This window comes from Hoplias malabaricus, chromosome Y (assembly GCF_029633855.1).
Source record: "Hoplias malabaricus isolate fHopMal1 chromosome Y, fHopMal1.hap1, whole genome shotgun sequence".
Lineage (NCBI taxonomy): Eukaryota > Metazoa > Chordata > Actinopteri > Characiformes > Erythrinidae > Hoplias > Hoplias malabaricus.
Genome location: NC_089820.1, coordinates 54,546,726 through 54,563,468, shown reverse-complemented (window position 1 = coordinate 54,563,468; position 16,743 = coordinate 54,546,726). Strand labels below are relative to the sequence as shown.

The following is a 16,743-nucleotide window of genomic DNA, read 5'->3' as shown; positions in this document are numbered from 1 at the left end:
GTAACACTTTGCAATACAGTTTGGTAGTTAATATGCAGGGACTAAGCAGGAACTTGTTATTTTTTTTATTTATTGTGTGAGACAAGGAGAAGTTTACCATGGTGCCAAAGTACTGGTTTGTGCTGATGTGAAGTGTTTTCAGTTGAAGAAAGTGTTGAAAGTGTCAAACTGTCAGGCTTTTTAAATAGCACAAATATCAGACCTTAAATGGTCACAAGTGATTATCAAACTGTACTACACTATTGTGATAAATGATTGGTTTATCCACGGTAACTGATCTGTAATCTGTAATTATGATCTCATCAGTACTTCTTGACTCGTGTTAATCTGGTATAGACTTATTTTATATTTATATATATACACACAAGGTGTACTGATTACTCAGTAGGTAACAGTGAACTAATGGTAATGTTAGTTCACTATTAAGTAAACAATAATTACTAAGTCCTAATAAAAAAAAAGTCGTAGTGATTACATAAATCCTGGAGAACTACTTCGTCTATATCATCCGGAGGTCTTCAGAGGAGCACTTTTTTGGGAGTATGCATTTAGATTATAGGTCTCCATGTGGCATGTAAGATGTTGATGTCGCCAGTGGTTAATCAGTAGTTACTCTGATGGAGACATAATTAATAAGTAGTTCTCCAGGAGTTATGTAAGACTCAGTAATTTTCATCATCATCTTTTCCGCTACTCCATTTCAGGGTCGCGGTTCAGTAATTACTGTTTACTTAATAGTGACCTACCATTACCATTAGTATCACCTACTGAGTAATTAATCAGTACTCCTTGGTAGTTAATAGGAGTGATTTAGGTGTTAATGCTGCACTAATCATTAGTCCCTGCATAGTTACCTATTAACAACCAAACAGTATTGTAAAGTGTTACCCAATATGGGCAAAAAATGCAAATTGCAGCTCTTTTCATTTAAAACTCAGATACACAGTTCTGTTCTGACAGTGAAAAGGTATATATGTTTATATAATAAGTCCATACCATATAACCAAAGATTAATACAAGTCAAGAAGTACTGACTAACCATTGTGGTTATGATGAGATGTCACTCAGAGTAGTTACTGTGGATAAACCAACACTTTATCACAACAGTGTAGTACAGTTTGATCACTGCTTGTGCTCATTGAAAGTAGTCAGATGAAAACACTGGGGGCTGGTCTGATATTGGTGCTCTTTAAAAAGCGTGACAGTCTGACAGTTTCACCACTTCTTTCAACTGAAGAACCACTTCACATCAGCACAGACCAGTACTTTGGCACCATGGTAAATCTCTCCTTCTCTCACACTGTTTTAAAAAAATAAAAGTAGCTTTTGTGCAGCTTTCAGATTATCTTTATATTTTGTGTTATTCTGATACCTTCTTATCAGTGTAGGCGATAGTTTTCAATTATTTATTAAACCTACCATGTGCTTATTCATGTATTGTCTGTAACACCTGTCTGTTTATCCTGGGTTGCAGTGGGTCCAGAGCCAATGCGCAGGAACACGACCTTGATGGGGCGCCAGTCCACCTCTGGGCATCACACCTACACCCACTCATACCCTCACACCTATGGACAATTCCACACACTCACCCAGTCACTTCTTCACTCAGCTTTGGACACTTTTGTACAGACACCTACCAACATTGCACTGTGGGTGGAACCAAACACCAGAACCAAACACTACACAGACAGTGACCCGAGACCCTCAGACCCATAAACCCTTGAACCTGGAGCTGTGTGATTGTGACTCTACCTGTTATGCCACCATGACACTGATCTGTGCTAACTTGCTCTGTATTTCAGGTGTCTGCTGGAATGAAAAGTCTGCTCCTCATTTTCCTGTTTGTTGTCAAAGCTGATGCCATTGATCCAAACCTTCTAGCACAGATGCGTCTTTTAGCAATGAACAGGTAAGTACGTTTCTGTCAGTTGTTATGTGCAGGTGAATAATGTTAAATATTTAAAAATCCAGTTCAGTGGCAGTCTGTTAATCACGTGTATAAGACAATAATATCTATAATCTGTGTTACATGCACAGGTGGGTATTAAAGCCCCAGGGAAACTAAATCTGATATTTCATTTGAATTAATTTAATCTGTTACTTTAGGGGCCAAAGTGTAAAATTGTACATATTGTATCATTTGCTCAGTGTAAAATGGGTGGTTCTGACCAATCAGAATCAGAATTAGAATCACTTTATTGGCCACTGTGCTTGCACACAGAGGAATTTGTTCTTCGCATTTAACCCAATCTGTGAAACATACATTTACACACACACTAGTGAACACTAGAGGACAGTGAACACACATGTCCAGAGCGGTGGGCAGCCCTAGCCATGGCGCCCGGGGAGCAGTCGGGGGTTTTTGTTGGTCAGGGAGGTCTGATGAGAGCATTTTGGCAATATTTAAGGAGTGTTTTACTGTATTCCACTTTTGTATTTTCTATTTAATTTTTGCTGAATGTTTCACATAATATCCAAGTTTAGTATGCTATCAGACAAAAAATCCAATATATCAAATTAAAGCACAACTGCATAAGGCAGAAAGAGAATCTAATAAATAAACAAATAGCTGTTTTTATTTTGAGTTTACTACGTTACGTTCCTTCGCAGGCAGGTGTGACCTCATCTGTTGTAAATGTAATGTGACTTACACAGCCTCCATCTATTGGTTTATGTGCACAGGATTGGCTTAAATGGTGAATGTTCATTCCTTATCACCATCAACACAGGAGCATGCACCAATCTCAACACATTTGAGATGGAGCTTGGATCACAGTTTGATGCCATTAAGCAACACTTTGTACAGAACAATCAACGTACTGTCATAACAACGGCTAATATCATTGCAGCAAGGCCAAACAATAACATCCATGCTGAAGAATGGGTTCTTATGAAAAATATTCGTATGGTTTGTGAAAGGACCCGGGAAAATAACATCTGTGTGCTGTTTTTTACCACTTACTCACCCTGTTTGGACAACTGTGCCGCTAAAAGTGAAATTATATTCAGTCTACCTCCGTTTGATGACATTAATCAAAACTGGAAGGCCTTTATGTTCTACTCAGTTTATAACCGTGATAAGAAACGGCTTAAAGCTTTAGAGAGGGCTCTGAATGACATCATTCATTACATTCCTGTCTTTAGATGCACTTCATACCCTTCACATGGAGAAGTGATAAACGAATGTTACAACTGTACATCTCAGATGAACCAATGTCTCTGGGTACCAACACAAGGCTAAAAAATGAAGGGCTTTGGCTGGAAATACTGCTTTATCAGTTAAAGTGTGGCTATGAACACATTTATTAAAACATAAATCTTTATAACAAGCAGCTAAGTTTGGACTGAGATTCTTTATTTTTCTTCCTTTAACTCTTGCTTCAAATTGCTCTAAATACCAATCCAATCTATTACCAATTCATGCAAGTTATGGCCGATCTCCCGTTTCATTAACACAACATTTTTTTTTTTTTTGGATTTGAATGCTAAAAGTAATGTCTATAAACATGTCTTTAACCTGAGAGTTTTCAGACCAAGTGGAAATAAACTGAAAGCTCTGGCTATGACCTTAAATAAACTGTGCTGCAAATGATTTGTCTGAGCGTCTGCTTTTCTTTAAAAGACAAAATATCTAAAATAGTGGTTAAGACCTGCGTGGGAGTCTACGTATGTGCTGGCAATTTAGAATTAATGTTAAAAATATATATTTTGTTTACATGCCAACATAAACTGTGCATACTCTCTCTGACTTTACATTTACGAGGTGGACTAACCAGGTAGGTGTGTCTAACAGAGTGAGCAGTGTTTAAAAACTCTAGCAGCACTGCTGTGTATGATATGATTCTGAGTTGCTATTACACAGTAAAACCACACAGAAAAGGAAACAGAAATATTGACCTCTGGTGGAGAATACAAGAAGTATTCCCCCAGCCCTTACCCAAATCTAGAATCAAGTAGCTCAGATACAGCTTTATCAATGACACAGGAGCTATACAGCACAAAAGAGCATAGATATAAAATCTAAAACGACATACAATATACACTAAACGATCACTAGATTAGGAACACCTGACTTGTATCTACATTCATTGTCCATTTTATCAGCTACACAGACCATAGAGAACCAATGTAGTTCTACAATTAGACTGTAGTCCACCTATTTCTCTGCATACTTTCATAATGTCGCTGTCCAAAAAAATATGTATCTGCAAAATAGTAACTTTACAGGAGAAGGAAAAAAACCTTCTTAACTTTCAATGGAAGTCGATTGTAACATTTTATTTTAACGGTGGCGCTGCAGGTAGGTGTCGCAGTCACACAGCTCCAGGGGCCTGGAAGTTGTGGGTTCGATTCCCGCTCCGGGTGACTGTCTGTGAGGAGTTGGTGTGTTCTCCCTGTGTCTGCGTGGGTTTCCTCCGGGTGACTGTCTGTGAGGAGTTGGTGTGTTCTCCCTGTGTCCGCGTGGGTTTCCTCCGGGTGACTGTCTGTGAGGAGTATGGTGTGTTCTCTCTGTGTCTGCGTGGGTTTCCTCCGGGTGACTGTCTGTGAGGAGTATGGTGTGTTCTCTCTGTGTCTGCGTGGGTTTCCTCCGGGTGACTGTCTGTGAGGAGTATGGTGTGTTCTCTCTGTCTGCGTGGGTTTCCTCCGGGTGCTCCGGTTTCCTCCCACAGTTAAAAAACACACGTTGCAGGTGGATTGGTGACTCAGAAGTGTCCATAGGTGTGAGTGTGTAAGTGAATATGTGTGTGTGTGTCTGTGTTGCCCTGTGAAGGACTTGAACCCCTCCAGGGTGTATTCCCGCCTTGCGCCCAATGATTCCAGGTAGGCTCTGGACCCACCGCGACCCTGAATTGGATACGCGGTTACAGATAATGAATGAATGAATGAATGTTTTTCTTTGGACAGCAACGATATCCCAATTTCACCCTGCTCTACAGTGGTCAGGACCCCCACAGAGATGATGGGTGATGGATCATCCTCAGCACTGCAGTGAAACCCATGTGGTGGGGATGTGTTAATGTGTATCACACTAGTACAAGTGGATCAGACACAGCAGTGCTGCAAGAGTTTTAAACACTGTGTCCACTCACTGTCAACTCTGTTTGACACACCTACCTTGTTGGTCAACCTTATAGATTTAAAGTCAGGGACAATAGCTCATCTGTTGCTGTGCAGTTTGTGTTGATCGTCCTCTAGACTTTCATCAGTGGACACAGGACACCGCCCACAGGATGATGTCAGCTGGTTATTTTTGGTTGATCAGTGAAGCTGATGAAATGGACATTGGGTATAAATACAAAGTAGGTGTTACAAGTTCCGTGTAAATTAAATACAAGGAATGTTTATAAATCATTACTATACAAACAGAAGTAAGACAAAGACTAAAACAGCCAAGCATTGACATTTTGGTGTCTTAGTTAATTGGAATATTCCAGCATTTAAAAAATTATTTAATTGAACCCACTGCATAGTAATGAGCCAGCGTAGGTGTATTACACCACATACAGAACTTATGGGTACTAAATTCTCTAGATTAACATTTCAACTTAAAAATGTTTTAATTTAATTTATATCAAATGAAAACAAATGAAAATGAAAGCACGGGCGGCACGGTGGCGCAGCAGGTAGTGTCACAGTCACACAGCTCCAGTGACTGTCTGTGAGGAGTGTGGTGTGTTCTCCCTGTTTCTGTGTGGGTTTCCTCCTGGTGACTGTCTGTGAGGAGTTGGTGTTCTCCCCGTGTCTGTGTGGGTTTCCTCCTGGTAACTGTCTGTGAGGAGTGTGGTGTGTTCTCCCTGTTTCTGTGTGGGTTTCCTCCGGGTGACTGTCTGTGAGGAGTGTGGTGTGTTCTTCCTGTGTCCGCGTGGGATTCCTCCGGGTGCTCCGGTTTCCTCCCACAGTCCGAAAACACACATTGGTAGATTGATTACACACGTTGGTAGGTTGATTGGTGACTCAAAAGTGACCGTGGGTGTGAAGGGTGTGAGTGAATGTGTGTGTGTGTGTTGCCTTGTGAAGGACTGGCGCCCCCTCCAGGGTGTATTCCTGCTTTGCGCCCAATGATTCCAGGTAGGCTCTGGACCCACCGTGACCCTGAACTAAATAAGCACTTACAGATAATGGATGGAAATGAAAGCACAAAACACACACACAAACTAAAATAAGGCATGAGATTTTCTCAGTTATGCATGCTCTGGATTTTGTGCTGGTCAGATGTCACTTGTTTGTATTTTTCTGTTCTTAAGTGTTGTTTAAATATAGTATTGTAACACAGAAACTTTGAATATTATCTTCAATAGGAGTAACTATTCAGATAATTTTTAATGAAATATCTGACATGCCTTGGTCAAAATAACAGAAAAATCAAACACTACAGAATTATTCTCCCCTGTCTAAACAGGCCTATAAAGAATGGAGTTTCAGCACTTGTACCTTTTAACGATAAGGAGCCACAGCTCAGCCCTCCACCAAGTGAGCAGCTGTAAGAAGTGGTACAAATTCACCTTATTACGTGATAAGAGGATCAAAAAATCTTATTGGTGGTTTATGGTTTGTCCTCTGAGTCAGGCAGCCCATAAATATCAGACTGTTGTCTTGCTTCATAGATGAAACAAACCTGTAAATATGCCCATTCAAACTCTTTTAAAAATAGTAGCTGGCATCAAACCGACAATGTAGAAAACATATTAAAAATACCCAAAGGTTTTCCTTAGTTCCAATATTTGGTGTGTTAATTACTTGACCTGTGGTTGGTCTGTGTTGCACTGGTACATGTGGATCAGACACAGCAGTACTGCTGAAGTTTTTCAACAGTAATCACTCTCCACTCTTATTAGACTCATATCTGTTGACTACCTTGTAGATGTAAATTCAGAGACAATAGTTCATCTGTTGCTGCAGTTTGTGTGGTCACTGCATGCTGGCCATGGGACACTGATATTTAAGATTGCTGGACAATTCTCAGTCCAGCAGTAACACTGAGAATTTTTATCATCCCGTTAGAGTCACTGAAGCACAGAGAATGATCCAACAGGAATTTAGGAACAGGGTGAAATAGGCTGTAGGAGTGCAAAATGCGCTTGTATGGTGAATGGACGTAGAAACAAGTGGTGGTCCTAATGTTATGGCTCGACGGTGTTGCTTTATTTTCCTCTCGGGTTGTTTGTGTCCCTTTCCTTTTCGTTCCGGGTGTAGCTGGTGGTGAAAATGGCGGCGGAGGGAGATGTGGATCTGGACCTGGAGGCCGATGAAAACTGCACTGGGAAACCCACAGAAAAACCGCGCAAACACGACAGCGGTGCCGCGGACTTAGAGAGAGTCACCGACTATGCGGAGGAGAAGGAAATATCCAGCTCCGACCTGGAGACGGTGAGGCAGCGGCGGTCTCTGTGGAGCCTTGTTAGCGTGACACTGAAACTACAGTTCCACCTTAAGTGTTTAACACGGAATATCTGTTCCATTATAACACTACGACCAAAACTATTTAATAAACATACTAACAATAATTGTTAATGGTGGTGACGATAAAAGCAGGGAGATATGAGTGTAACTGCCACTCTATTTAAGGTGGAACCGAGAGTTAGTTGAAGCTAACTGTAGACATGGCCATGTGCGCATATGAAGCTGAGGAGTATTGTAATCAATTAACTTTCGTATTTAGACAACATTTTATTGTATGATGATAAGATGCAATTAACGCCCCCCAAGTAAACCATTGAAAACTATTCCTGTTCTTATTTTCCATAAAATAACTCATCCATCCGTGCTGGAAAATTGACTTAGACATAGCTTCAAGCTGTTCTGCAATGTGAGGGGATTTTGTGGCTGTGATGTAAGAAACCCTGGCTGTCTGAATCTGTCAGTGGACAAAATACCACAAGGACCAAACACAACAGCAGCATTCTCCCTGTTGGGAGCTGCCAATTTCAGCACCTGCTACTTATATGTCCCACTCTTCATATGTAACACTGCAATACTGAGATTAAGGGCACCTGGCTTTAAAATGAGTTATGATCACCTAAAATGGCCAGAGTCAACTATGAAAAAAATAATATTAATCAATATACTGATGTCATTGTTTGTATACTTAAACAAATTGTAGAAATTGTCATATTACAAACATTTTGTAAACACTTGTTGCAGGTGTTAAAACGCAGCTAATCAGTTGGCATGCTCTTATAGTGGGTTCTGTCCAGAGGTATTACTTTAGTGTTAGTTGAGGTCATCTGTATTGGTGGAATAACCCAGGTTAATGGCATTGTGTGTGATTGGAGAGGTCCTAGTTAACAGGGTGGGATTGGCAACGACAAACAGGAAGACAAACTGGGCAAAAGTATAATTAGGGAAAAAAACTTTAAAACTTATTTTCTCCATGTGTTTTGAAGGCTATGTCCGTGATTGGCGACAGAAGATCCAGAGAGCAGAAGGCAAAGCAGGAAAGGTGAGATGGATTTTGTTTTACCATCTTGTTTTTATATTTATTCATGATTTCTCATACCTTAGTGTATTAAACATGTGCAATTGTTCTTCAGAGAAAAAGAACTGGCCAAAGTCACAATCAAGAAGGAGGATGTAGAACTTATTGTAAGTATAGTGTAGTTTTTTGTATTCAAAGCAAACTCTGTCCTGAAGGCTCTGTTGAAAACTAAGTGAAGTTTTTGTTTGACAGATGGGAGAGATGGAGATTCCCAGAGGTGTGGCAGAGCGCAGCTTAAGAGAACACATGGGCAATGTAGTGGAGGCATTGATCGCACTAACCAACTGAACTCTCATGGCTCAGCTATGACCAGTAGCATGGACACATCGGACTGCCTCTTTCTGCAGTGAACTCATTCCATTACTGTACTTTATCATCTGTAATAAAATCTCCTGCCTGTTCACTGATGCAACACTACCATCTCCCCACCATTTTTTGTAATGACAACTTATAGTTATTTTGAAGCCTTTTTTGTAAGCATTCATTGTGAGACAAGACAAGACACCAAGGGACATCTTGGACTTCATTTCTACTTGTCAGTAATTTATTAACAATAACAATGGAGTTGGATTTTTACAAATTTCTGAGTAAAAGTATACATATTTCTGTAAAGAATTACATCACATGTACAAAACTAAAAATGCAATAAACCAAGATTCATTGCCACACTGTAACTGAGCATTTCAGCTTCAGAGGATGACAAAAAACAAAAGACAAAACACATGGTTTTGGGAGGGGCAAAAAAAGTGTATAAACAGTCCATATAGCAGTTTCTGCGCTCATGTCTTCCTCTTCTGCACTGTCGGACGATCAAATACATCTCTGACACCACCTGCCTTCTGTTTGAAGAACTTGCTGTTCTGTGCGCTTTCCTGCGCCCAAGCAGAGTCGAACGAGGTGGTGTCCTGGTCCACCAAATGAGTGTACTTGGTACGTCCAGAACGGCCAAAGTTCTTGACCTGAAATAATAAGGATATTCATTTGAAAACATTAATTGTTGCACTGTTAAAAATCAAGACAATAATGACATTCCTAAACTAAGCTACCAGACTCAACCACTAGCATACTTAGGAAACTGATTCAAAAGAAATGATGCCTGGTTATATTTACAGAGCATACTCTTCTATAGATTTAAAGCTACTAGATATTGTCCACCAGCTGTAAATGACCAACAGTTTTACAACCTTTTCTAAACTAAAGAAGTAACCAAGAGAGCTTTGTTTTGTCACCTTTAGTGACAACAGTCTGATAAAACGTTTGGTCCTATAACATTTTCAAAGAGGTGCCAAATAAAACTGCTGACATTCTTCTGAGGTTGTGGCTTACTCTGAGCCAGTTTAGGATGTCACAGTGAAACATACAGAGTAGAATAACAAATCCAAACCAACCTGCATAACTTTGGGTAGAATAGTTTTGTTGAAGTGGTCCTCAAGGGTTGGAGCACTGAAGTCTCTCTTGTACACGTCCTGTTCACCGTCCTAAAATCGAAATGATCAAAAAGTTATTAGCAATGAACAAGACGAGGAAATAAAAACTGTTATTAAAGTCTCTTTTAGCTTCAGTCACCATGAAGAAGGCTCCTCTGTGGTAGTATTTCTGCAAGAACTTGTATTTGCCCTTGGGTGCTTTGTTGGTAATGAGTTTTCCATTGTTGCGGAGTTCAGCTCTTCGCTCCTCTTCTGTGAGATTGTGGAATCTCTCAATCTCAGTTTTCTCTTTCTCAATTCTAAAGAACACAAGGGAAATTTGGGTTAAGAAGCCAGGGAGGTTTGCATTAACAGAAACAATAAAAGACATAGCCTTGTCTAAATCAGCGGTCATGAATGTCACTCTAGACAAGTGGGATCAACTCTTCTTGATTCAAGTTAAAGATCTGTAACCAAAAACTGCTTTGTAAAGTGTGGTGACCTGTATCCTGGAGCAAGTCAATTCTGACCATAGTCATAAAGAACATAAAGGAAAAGCACTTACGCTTCACGCTCCTCCCTGTCCCTCTTGATTCGTTTCAGCTCTCTGACTTTCCAGGCCTCGTACTCTTCTTCCTCGTTTTCCCCGTCTGTGTCCAGGGCCTCCAGGGCAGCCAGAGTGCGTCTGTTCTCTTCAAACTCCTTCTTAGCCTCTTCCTCTACAATCTTCAACGTATATCGCCGTCTCTCCTCTGCTTGTTTCTTGGCCTCTGCCTCCAGCTCTTTCTGTTTTTGCTCTTCTGCTTCACGCTCAGCCACAGTCACCCTGTCTTTCCTGAGAGTGAAACAGGCATGTCAGAGAAATAATCCACTATTAAACAGGGTTTAACCCTAAACCACTCTGCCTAGAGATATGACAACAAAATGGCTACTCACTTGCGGATAAAGACCGGTTTTAACCGTGGTTCTGTTTCATCTTCACTGTCTGTGTATTCCTCATATTCTGACTCAGACTCTGATTCTTCTCCAGATTTCCCTTCTTCCTCCACTTCCATGATCTCCATCTCCTCGTTCTTCCTTTCATGAGCTCGCTGGCGCATCATTGCACGCCGTCGCTCAATTTCCTGTAAAGATGACACACAGACTTCACTAATGGCCCTTTGTGGATCAATAAAGTTTTTAATTGTATCCTAAAGATAGTTTAGCATCTGTATTTGTAAACACCATGCATGTATGTATGTGTATATCACACACACACACACACAAACACACAAAATAAGTTCAAGAGTGAAATGTATTTCCACCCTTTTCTCTAGTAATAGGACTGGATCAAACAGACTCATCCCAAAGTTACTGATGGAGCTCCAGCACCATCATGCGGTTACACTTCTCTGGTGCACTGTGATTGGGGATTTGAAAATCTCTAACTAATGTCTGGTATTGAACATGGAGAATTAATGCACATCCACAGATATTCCCATCTCGATCAACTGAAAATGCTGTGCACACACAACTGGCCCTAAAAGAGCTGAATCCAGGACACTTTTGAAGTGCATTTTGAACCCAAAAAAGCAAAGAAATGAGGTTACTGAAATCTGTCTTAACATTAACATTAATTTATTGAGAACCTCACCTCATCATCCACTTCCTCCTCTTCTTCCTCATCTTCACTGCTCTCCTCACGCTCAGGGTGCCAGGTTCCCTCATCTGAATCCTCACTGCTCTCAGCAATCAGCTCTGGTTCAGCAATTTGTCTGTGTCGTGCAAGCCTTAGAAAGGAACAAAAAAACAGGCATTTGGCATAACACAGTTGCAACTCAATATAAGACAACCACAGAAAGAGCACAAATAAACATACCTTTCTTCAACATCTTCTGATGCACGGTTCAGAAGACGTCGAAGACGAGGATCCGATACTTCCTCCTCTTCCATTTCCATTTCTGGCTCGGCATCCTTGCCTTTCTTAACAAACTGGAAATCCTCTTCTTCCTCATCGGAGGACTCCATCGGGGCATAATCTGGACGCTTTCCTGACACATATCGCTTCACCTTCACCTTTTCCATAGAAATTTCACCTGTGAGGATAAACGGGAAAAAAGATAAACTGTTTTTAATATCCAGAAAATACGTGTAAACTTTTGATTATCAGTTAACATTTAACACTGACATATTTTATTAAAAAACCTTGTCAAGTAAAACTTATTCACAGTCAGTGAAAAATCTCTCTGTCAACTAATCAGACAGTTTTTGTCACACATAACAATATTATACAATAAACAATGTAACAATATTATTTAAACAGGCTTAAATGTTAAGTTTGACTGTGTAGAATCAGAAAATCCAAGTTGAACCTGAAATTTGGAAGAGAATTTGCTTCAAAAGAAAATTTTAAAACCATCAAATATTTATGAATACACTGCCCGATTGCTGCAATATTACAATAAATTGCAAAAAAATGTTATGGACATAAACACCATTGTTAAAGCACAGGAGCAATGTGAAGAAAGAGTCTCCAGTGGAAACTTATCGCTATGTTCCCTGATTTACCAACAATTTACTATCACCAACTTTTAATTAAGGACGTGTGGGTTTAATGGTCAGTTTTTCTGTAGAACAACAACAAAAATATCAGTGCGTTTGTGTGGAATTAACATTTTCACAAACGATATCTCTGAAATTACACTTCGGTATGAACCTTATTAATTGCAAATCTCCAAATAAAGACATGTAATGGGTTATCAGGGCTTTTTAAAATACTGATAATTTAGTTGATTTAATTCCACGTAACATAAACTGCCTTATTTCTGGCTGCTTTAGCACGAGGCTAAAACTGACTTCATGTCGGAACTGTCCATTCCACCTTAATGGTGCAGCGGTTCCATTCTCTCTCAAAGCTATTTAAGGTGGACCGGAATATTCGAAGAAGAACCAAAGCTGGTATGCGTTGCTTCAATGTGTCCGTTACCTTTCTCATTTCTGATCGGCACAGCTCCGGCTGTGGACTGGATTGGAGGCTGCTTCGCGTTTAAAGCGTTTTGTCCAGACATTTTTGAGCCGTTAATAAACCAGAACTAATAAATAAAAAAGGTTTAATCTGCGCTACGTTCCTTGTTTACCGTCCTCAAGCCAGGATCGGTGTCCCTCCGGAAACAACACCTCAGCTTTAACGTTCCTACCATAGATTTACAGTCCAGACACTACACCGATCAGGCAATACATTAAAACCAACAAAACACACACATTTTTGTCAATTTTTTACAGCTCCAGTGGTCATGTAGATTCAGTTTGCAGTTCTACAAACTATAGACTGTATGTTGCTCTGCATAAGATTCATTCTTTTCCTCAGTGGTCAGGACCATCATACAACAGGTATGACTTGGGTGGTTGGTCTTTCTCAGCACTGCAGTGACACTGATGTGTTTCTTAGTGTTGTGTTGCACTGGTATAAATGAATCAGATACAACAGTGATGCTGAACATCTTAATATATTCAGACTAGTAGTAACGCAGAGGTGTTTAAAAAACTCAGATCTAAGTATTTGACATCTAATTTTAAGCTGTTTCCCTTATACAAACTCAACTGGACACAGGATGTAAATATCAATGAACTATTAATTTAAGATATTCTTGTATGAATACATATTTGGAACAATGCCTTTTCATGCATTCATGAATGAATAAGGGCAGCACGGTTCCCACTCCGGGTGACTGTCTGTGAGGAGTGTGGTGTGTTCTCCCTGTGTCTGCATGGGTTTCCTCCGGGTGACTGTCTGTGAGGAGTGTGGTGTGTTCTCCCTGTGTCTGCGTGGGTTTCCTCTGGGTGACTGTCTGTGAGGAGTGTGGTGTGTTCTCCCTGTGTCTGCGTGGGTTTCCTCCGGGTGACTGTCTGTGAGGAGTGTGGTGTGTTCTCCCTGTGTCTGCATGGGTTTCCTCTGGGTGACTGTCTGTGAGGAGTGTGGTGTGTTCTCCCTGTGTCTGCATGGGTTTCCTCCGGGTGACTGCCTGTGAGGAGTGTGGTGTGTTCCCCGTGTCTGCGTGGGTTTCCTCCGGGTGACTGTCTGTGAGGTGTTGGTGTGTTCTCCCCGTGTCTGCGTGGGTTTCCTCCCACAGTCCAAAAACACACGTTGGTAGGTCGATTGGCGACTCAAAAGTTTCCATAGGTGTGAGTGTGTGAGTGAATGGACTGTGAAGGACTGGTGCCCCCTCCAGGGTGTGTTCCTGCCTTGCGCCCAATGATTCCAGGTAGGCTCTGGACCCACCGTGACCCTGAACTGGATAAGGGTTACAGATAATTAATGGATGGATGGATGGATGGATGGATGAATGAATGGATACGACAATTCCTGCCCAGAGGTTACACAATGGTAATTAAATCATAGTTCATTCTTACTCAATCACAAACACACAAACACACACGCACATTTACAATCATTTCTCATTTTTATTCATCAATGAAAGTGCATGATCTGATCCATAAATATCGTTTATACTTAAATGACACTGGCAAATCATTCCAGGACTTACAAGTTTACAAGCATATAAAAGCTGCACAGCTTGATATTGTGATTTATTAGGTTTATATTTTAATTCCTCTCTCATTGAAGAGCAGCTGTAGCTTTTGTTCAAGTGCAGAATTAGTTCCTTGAAGCTCTCTTACTACCTGGGAAGACCATGTGAAATATTCCTGAACACGATCCTCTGTCCAACCTGTAAGTCCACAAAAGACAATCAATCATTAAATAAAATGTAATATAAATTCAAAGCATTAGCTGTAATGACACATTTCTGAACAGTGGGAGAATATGATCTACCCGTGGGTGTACAGCGATTAAGGTCTCGTAAATTGTAGAGTTTATCAGCTAGTTTGACCAGTTTGGCCTGCTGACTGCAGTGAGGTGCATGCTCCACTTGCAAACGTTTCCTTTCTTGTTTTGGCAGTGTTTTATCGTCAGTCACTTCCTGGACAATTCTTGATACTGTGCTTCCAAACAGAGCCTCCAACTCTTCAATAGTTGTGTCCGTGTCTTCCACGGTGTCGTGAAGCAATGCTGCCTGAACAACAGAGGACAACATATTGACATTCTTTCAACATCTAGTTCAGTTCATAATTATCAGCGCTTTTAGTCTAGGACTTGTTATATTTAATTTATTATATATATATATATATATATATATAACTTATAATGTTTAAAACTCACTTGTAGAACTTCAATGTCTGTGATTCCTCCTTCATGACTCAAGATCCGTGCCACCCCTGTGAGAAGTGAATAAAGGTGATTTCATCATATGCAAATATACAGTGCTAATTATTTTTCATACAATTTAGTGATACAAATAGATTTAGGCTGTAAAGCTACTGGGGCCTCTCTAGTATTTGTTTTTTTCACTGTGGTGGAGAAAATAAGTACAAGTGTTAAGAATTGAAATCTAATACAGCATTTGCAATCAGAAGGTAGTTTATTTAACCTTAAGGTGGTCAATATACAATTGCACAGAGTACGTGAATGTGGACAAAGGAGGTGTTTTAACAGAGAGTTTATATCAGTAGTTTATATGTCAATACCATTAGATAATTACTCAATGTTTCTGCAAGCTTAGTTTTCTTAGAGACATCTTAGTTTGACAAATACAAGATGAGGAATAGAATGTTTGTTCTGATAAAGCACTGACCTCGAACATACACTTAGTTTGTGGGTTCTGTTGACGATTATAAATGAATATACAGAGAAAACAAGGTCTTTCAACAGAGACATATAAAAATTACCATTACATTCACAATCAAATCTGGATAATCTTTATTGGGTGTAAAATCTGACACACAAAGCTAAGTGATGTGATTGGTTAGAATATTTTTACTCTGACGACATTCAGAACAAAAGGAAATTCATCACCATGAGTCACCAAGTATGTCACCTATAGGATGGTTGATGTATGGAGTAGCCTGTGGATCTTTCCGACGTTGGTTTCGATGTTTCTCTGCAGCAAAGTTTAGGGTCTCCAATAGGATAACTGCGTCTGAACTCATGTCTTAATTCACAGGACACAAACAAAAATAATTTTATTTAATGTAATATACTTATGTGGTAGAGAGACTCATTATACCATTTAGTTTAGAAGAGTGAAACTAAACGTGAAGTACATGTTGATAATGCTTGTCCTGCTTAATTACAGACTTATACCACAATTTAAAAAGGTATTGTTTAATATATATATACATACATCCATAGGAGTTAATGGCCCACTGCCAACATGCTGATGGTAAAAAAATATATACTTTTATTTTAAAGGCCTAATCAAACCCTATACGTTTGGTCTAACATTTTATATTGAAATATGTTAAATTCTGGAAAATAACTAACTTAAATACCTTCACAATTTCACTTTCACTTCAAGGCCATTTTAAAAAATGAGTGAAATAACAACATTTCTTCGTTAGTTAATAATTAATAACCCGTTGTGCTGATTTAAAGAGTTTATTCGCAGCAGCAGGTTAAATCTGTCTCAGTGACCCAATCTAACCAATAGGACGGATTTTTTTAAAGGACGGACTTTTAAAATGAAGTCACCTACCTGAGTACAGAGGTTATTTTCGTACAGCAGGTTAAACACAGAGGTTTATTTTAGGAAAGGTTAAAATAAAGTTACGGTGGTGATTTGACAAATTCTGTCTCAGCCTCAGCCTCACATCTCTGTGTTTGTGTCTGTAATGCTAGTGTAAGCGTAAGCCAGTCGGGTGTCATTCACGAAAGAGTCGGTTTTATCAGAGTTAGGTGAACTTTGGGAATCGACTCAAATACTAGAACAATTTTTGTTTTTTTTTATCTGGATTTTTTTTTAAATTAGAGGGTAGGGTGAAGTGAAG

At 39.8% G+C, this 16,743-nt stretch overlaps 3 protein-coding genes across 3 annotated transcripts; 1 reads left to right on the top strand and 2 right to left on the bottom strand.

The window, feature by feature from the left end:
* Positions 1 to 7,192: 7,192 nt before the first annotated feature.
* Positions 7,193 to 8,808, top strand: LOC136679016 (huntingtin-interacting protein K-like). The gene is made up of 4 exons (XM_066657266.1): positions 7,193 to 7,368; positions 8,385 to 8,440; positions 8,532 to 8,583; positions 8,669 to 8,808. The coding sequence occupies exons 1-4, from the start codon at positions 7,207 to 7,209 to the stop codon at positions 8,762 to 8,764; spliced, it is 366 nt and encodes a 121-aa protein (XP_066513363.1). The 5' UTR covers positions 7,193 to 7,206; the 3' UTR covers positions 8,765 to 8,808.
* Positions 8,809 to 9,253: 445 nt separating this feature from the next.
* On the bottom strand, positions 9,254 to 13,018 carry LOC136679014 (microfibrillar-associated protein 1-like). The gene is made up of 8 exons (XM_066657265.1): positions 12,848 to 13,018; positions 11,741 to 11,957; positions 11,516 to 11,651; positions 10,819 to 11,006; positions 10,448 to 10,717; positions 10,043 to 10,202; positions 9,865 to 9,954; positions 9,254 to 9,435 (listed from the first exon to the last, which is right to left on the bottom strand). The coding sequence occupies exons 1-8, from the start codon at positions 12,927 to 12,929 to the stop codon at positions 9,256 to 9,258; spliced, it is 1,323 nt and encodes a 440-aa protein (XP_066513362.1). The 5' UTR covers positions 12,930 to 13,018; the 3' UTR covers positions 9,254 to 9,255.
* Positions 13,019 to 14,321: 1,303 nt separating this feature from the next.
* Positions 14,322 to 16,633, bottom strand: LOC136679506 (guanosine-3',5'-bis(diphosphate) 3'-pyrophosphohydrolase MESH1-like). Its single transcript, XM_066658076.1, has 5 exons — positions 16,452 to 16,633; positions 15,795 to 15,908; positions 15,080 to 15,135; positions 14,693 to 14,933; positions 14,322 to 14,588 (listed from the first exon to the last, which is right to left on the bottom strand). Exons 2-5 carry the CDS (start codon positions 15,904 to 15,906, stop codon positions 14,458 to 14,460), a joined length of 540 nt encoding a protein of 179 aa, XP_066514173.1. The 5' UTR covers positions 15,907 to 15,908; positions 16,452 to 16,633; the 3' UTR covers positions 14,322 to 14,457.
* Between the last annotated feature and the right edge of the window lie 110 nt (positions 16,634 to 16,743).

Bases quoted from the DNA above. Each gene is read 5' to 3' on its own strand.
- LOC136679016 (XM_066657266.1), top strand. From the start codon at position 7,207: ATGGCGGCGGAGGGAGATGTGGATCTGGACCTGGAGGCCGATGAAAAC. The intron at 7,369-8,384 runs GTGAGGCAGCGG...TGTGTTTTGAAG, and splicing joins CCAGCTCCGACCTGGAGACG to GCTATGTCCGTGATTGGCGA. The intron at 8,441-8,531 runs GTGAGATGGATT...ATTGTTCTTCAG, and splicing joins CAGAAGGCAAAGCAGGAAAG to AGAAAAAGAACTGGCCAAAG.
- LOC136679506 (XM_066658076.1), bottom strand. From the start codon at position 15,906: ATGAGTTCAGACGCAGTTATCCTATTGGAGACCCTAAACTTTGCTGCA. The intron at 15,136-15,794 runs GTGACATACTTG...CACTTCTCACAG, and splicing joins ATACATCAACCATCCTATAG to GGGTGGCACGGATCTTGAGT. The intron at 14,934-15,079 runs GTGAGTTTTAAA...TCTGTTGTTCAG, and splicing joins CAGACATTGAAGTTCTACAA to GCAGCATTGCTTCACGACAC.
- LOC136679014 (XM_066657265.1), bottom strand. From the start codon at position 12,929: ATGTCTGGACAAAACGCTTTAAACGCGAAGCAGCCTCCAATCCAGTCC. The intron at 10,718-10,818 runs GTGAGTAGCCAT...TTTCACTCTCAG, and splicing joins AAACCGGTCTTTATCCGCAA to GAAAGACAGGGTGACTGTGG. The intron at 10,203-10,447 runs GTAAGTGCTTTT...TGTGTTCTTTAG, and splicing joins GACAGGGAGGAGCGTGAAGC to AATTGAGAAAGAGAAAACTG.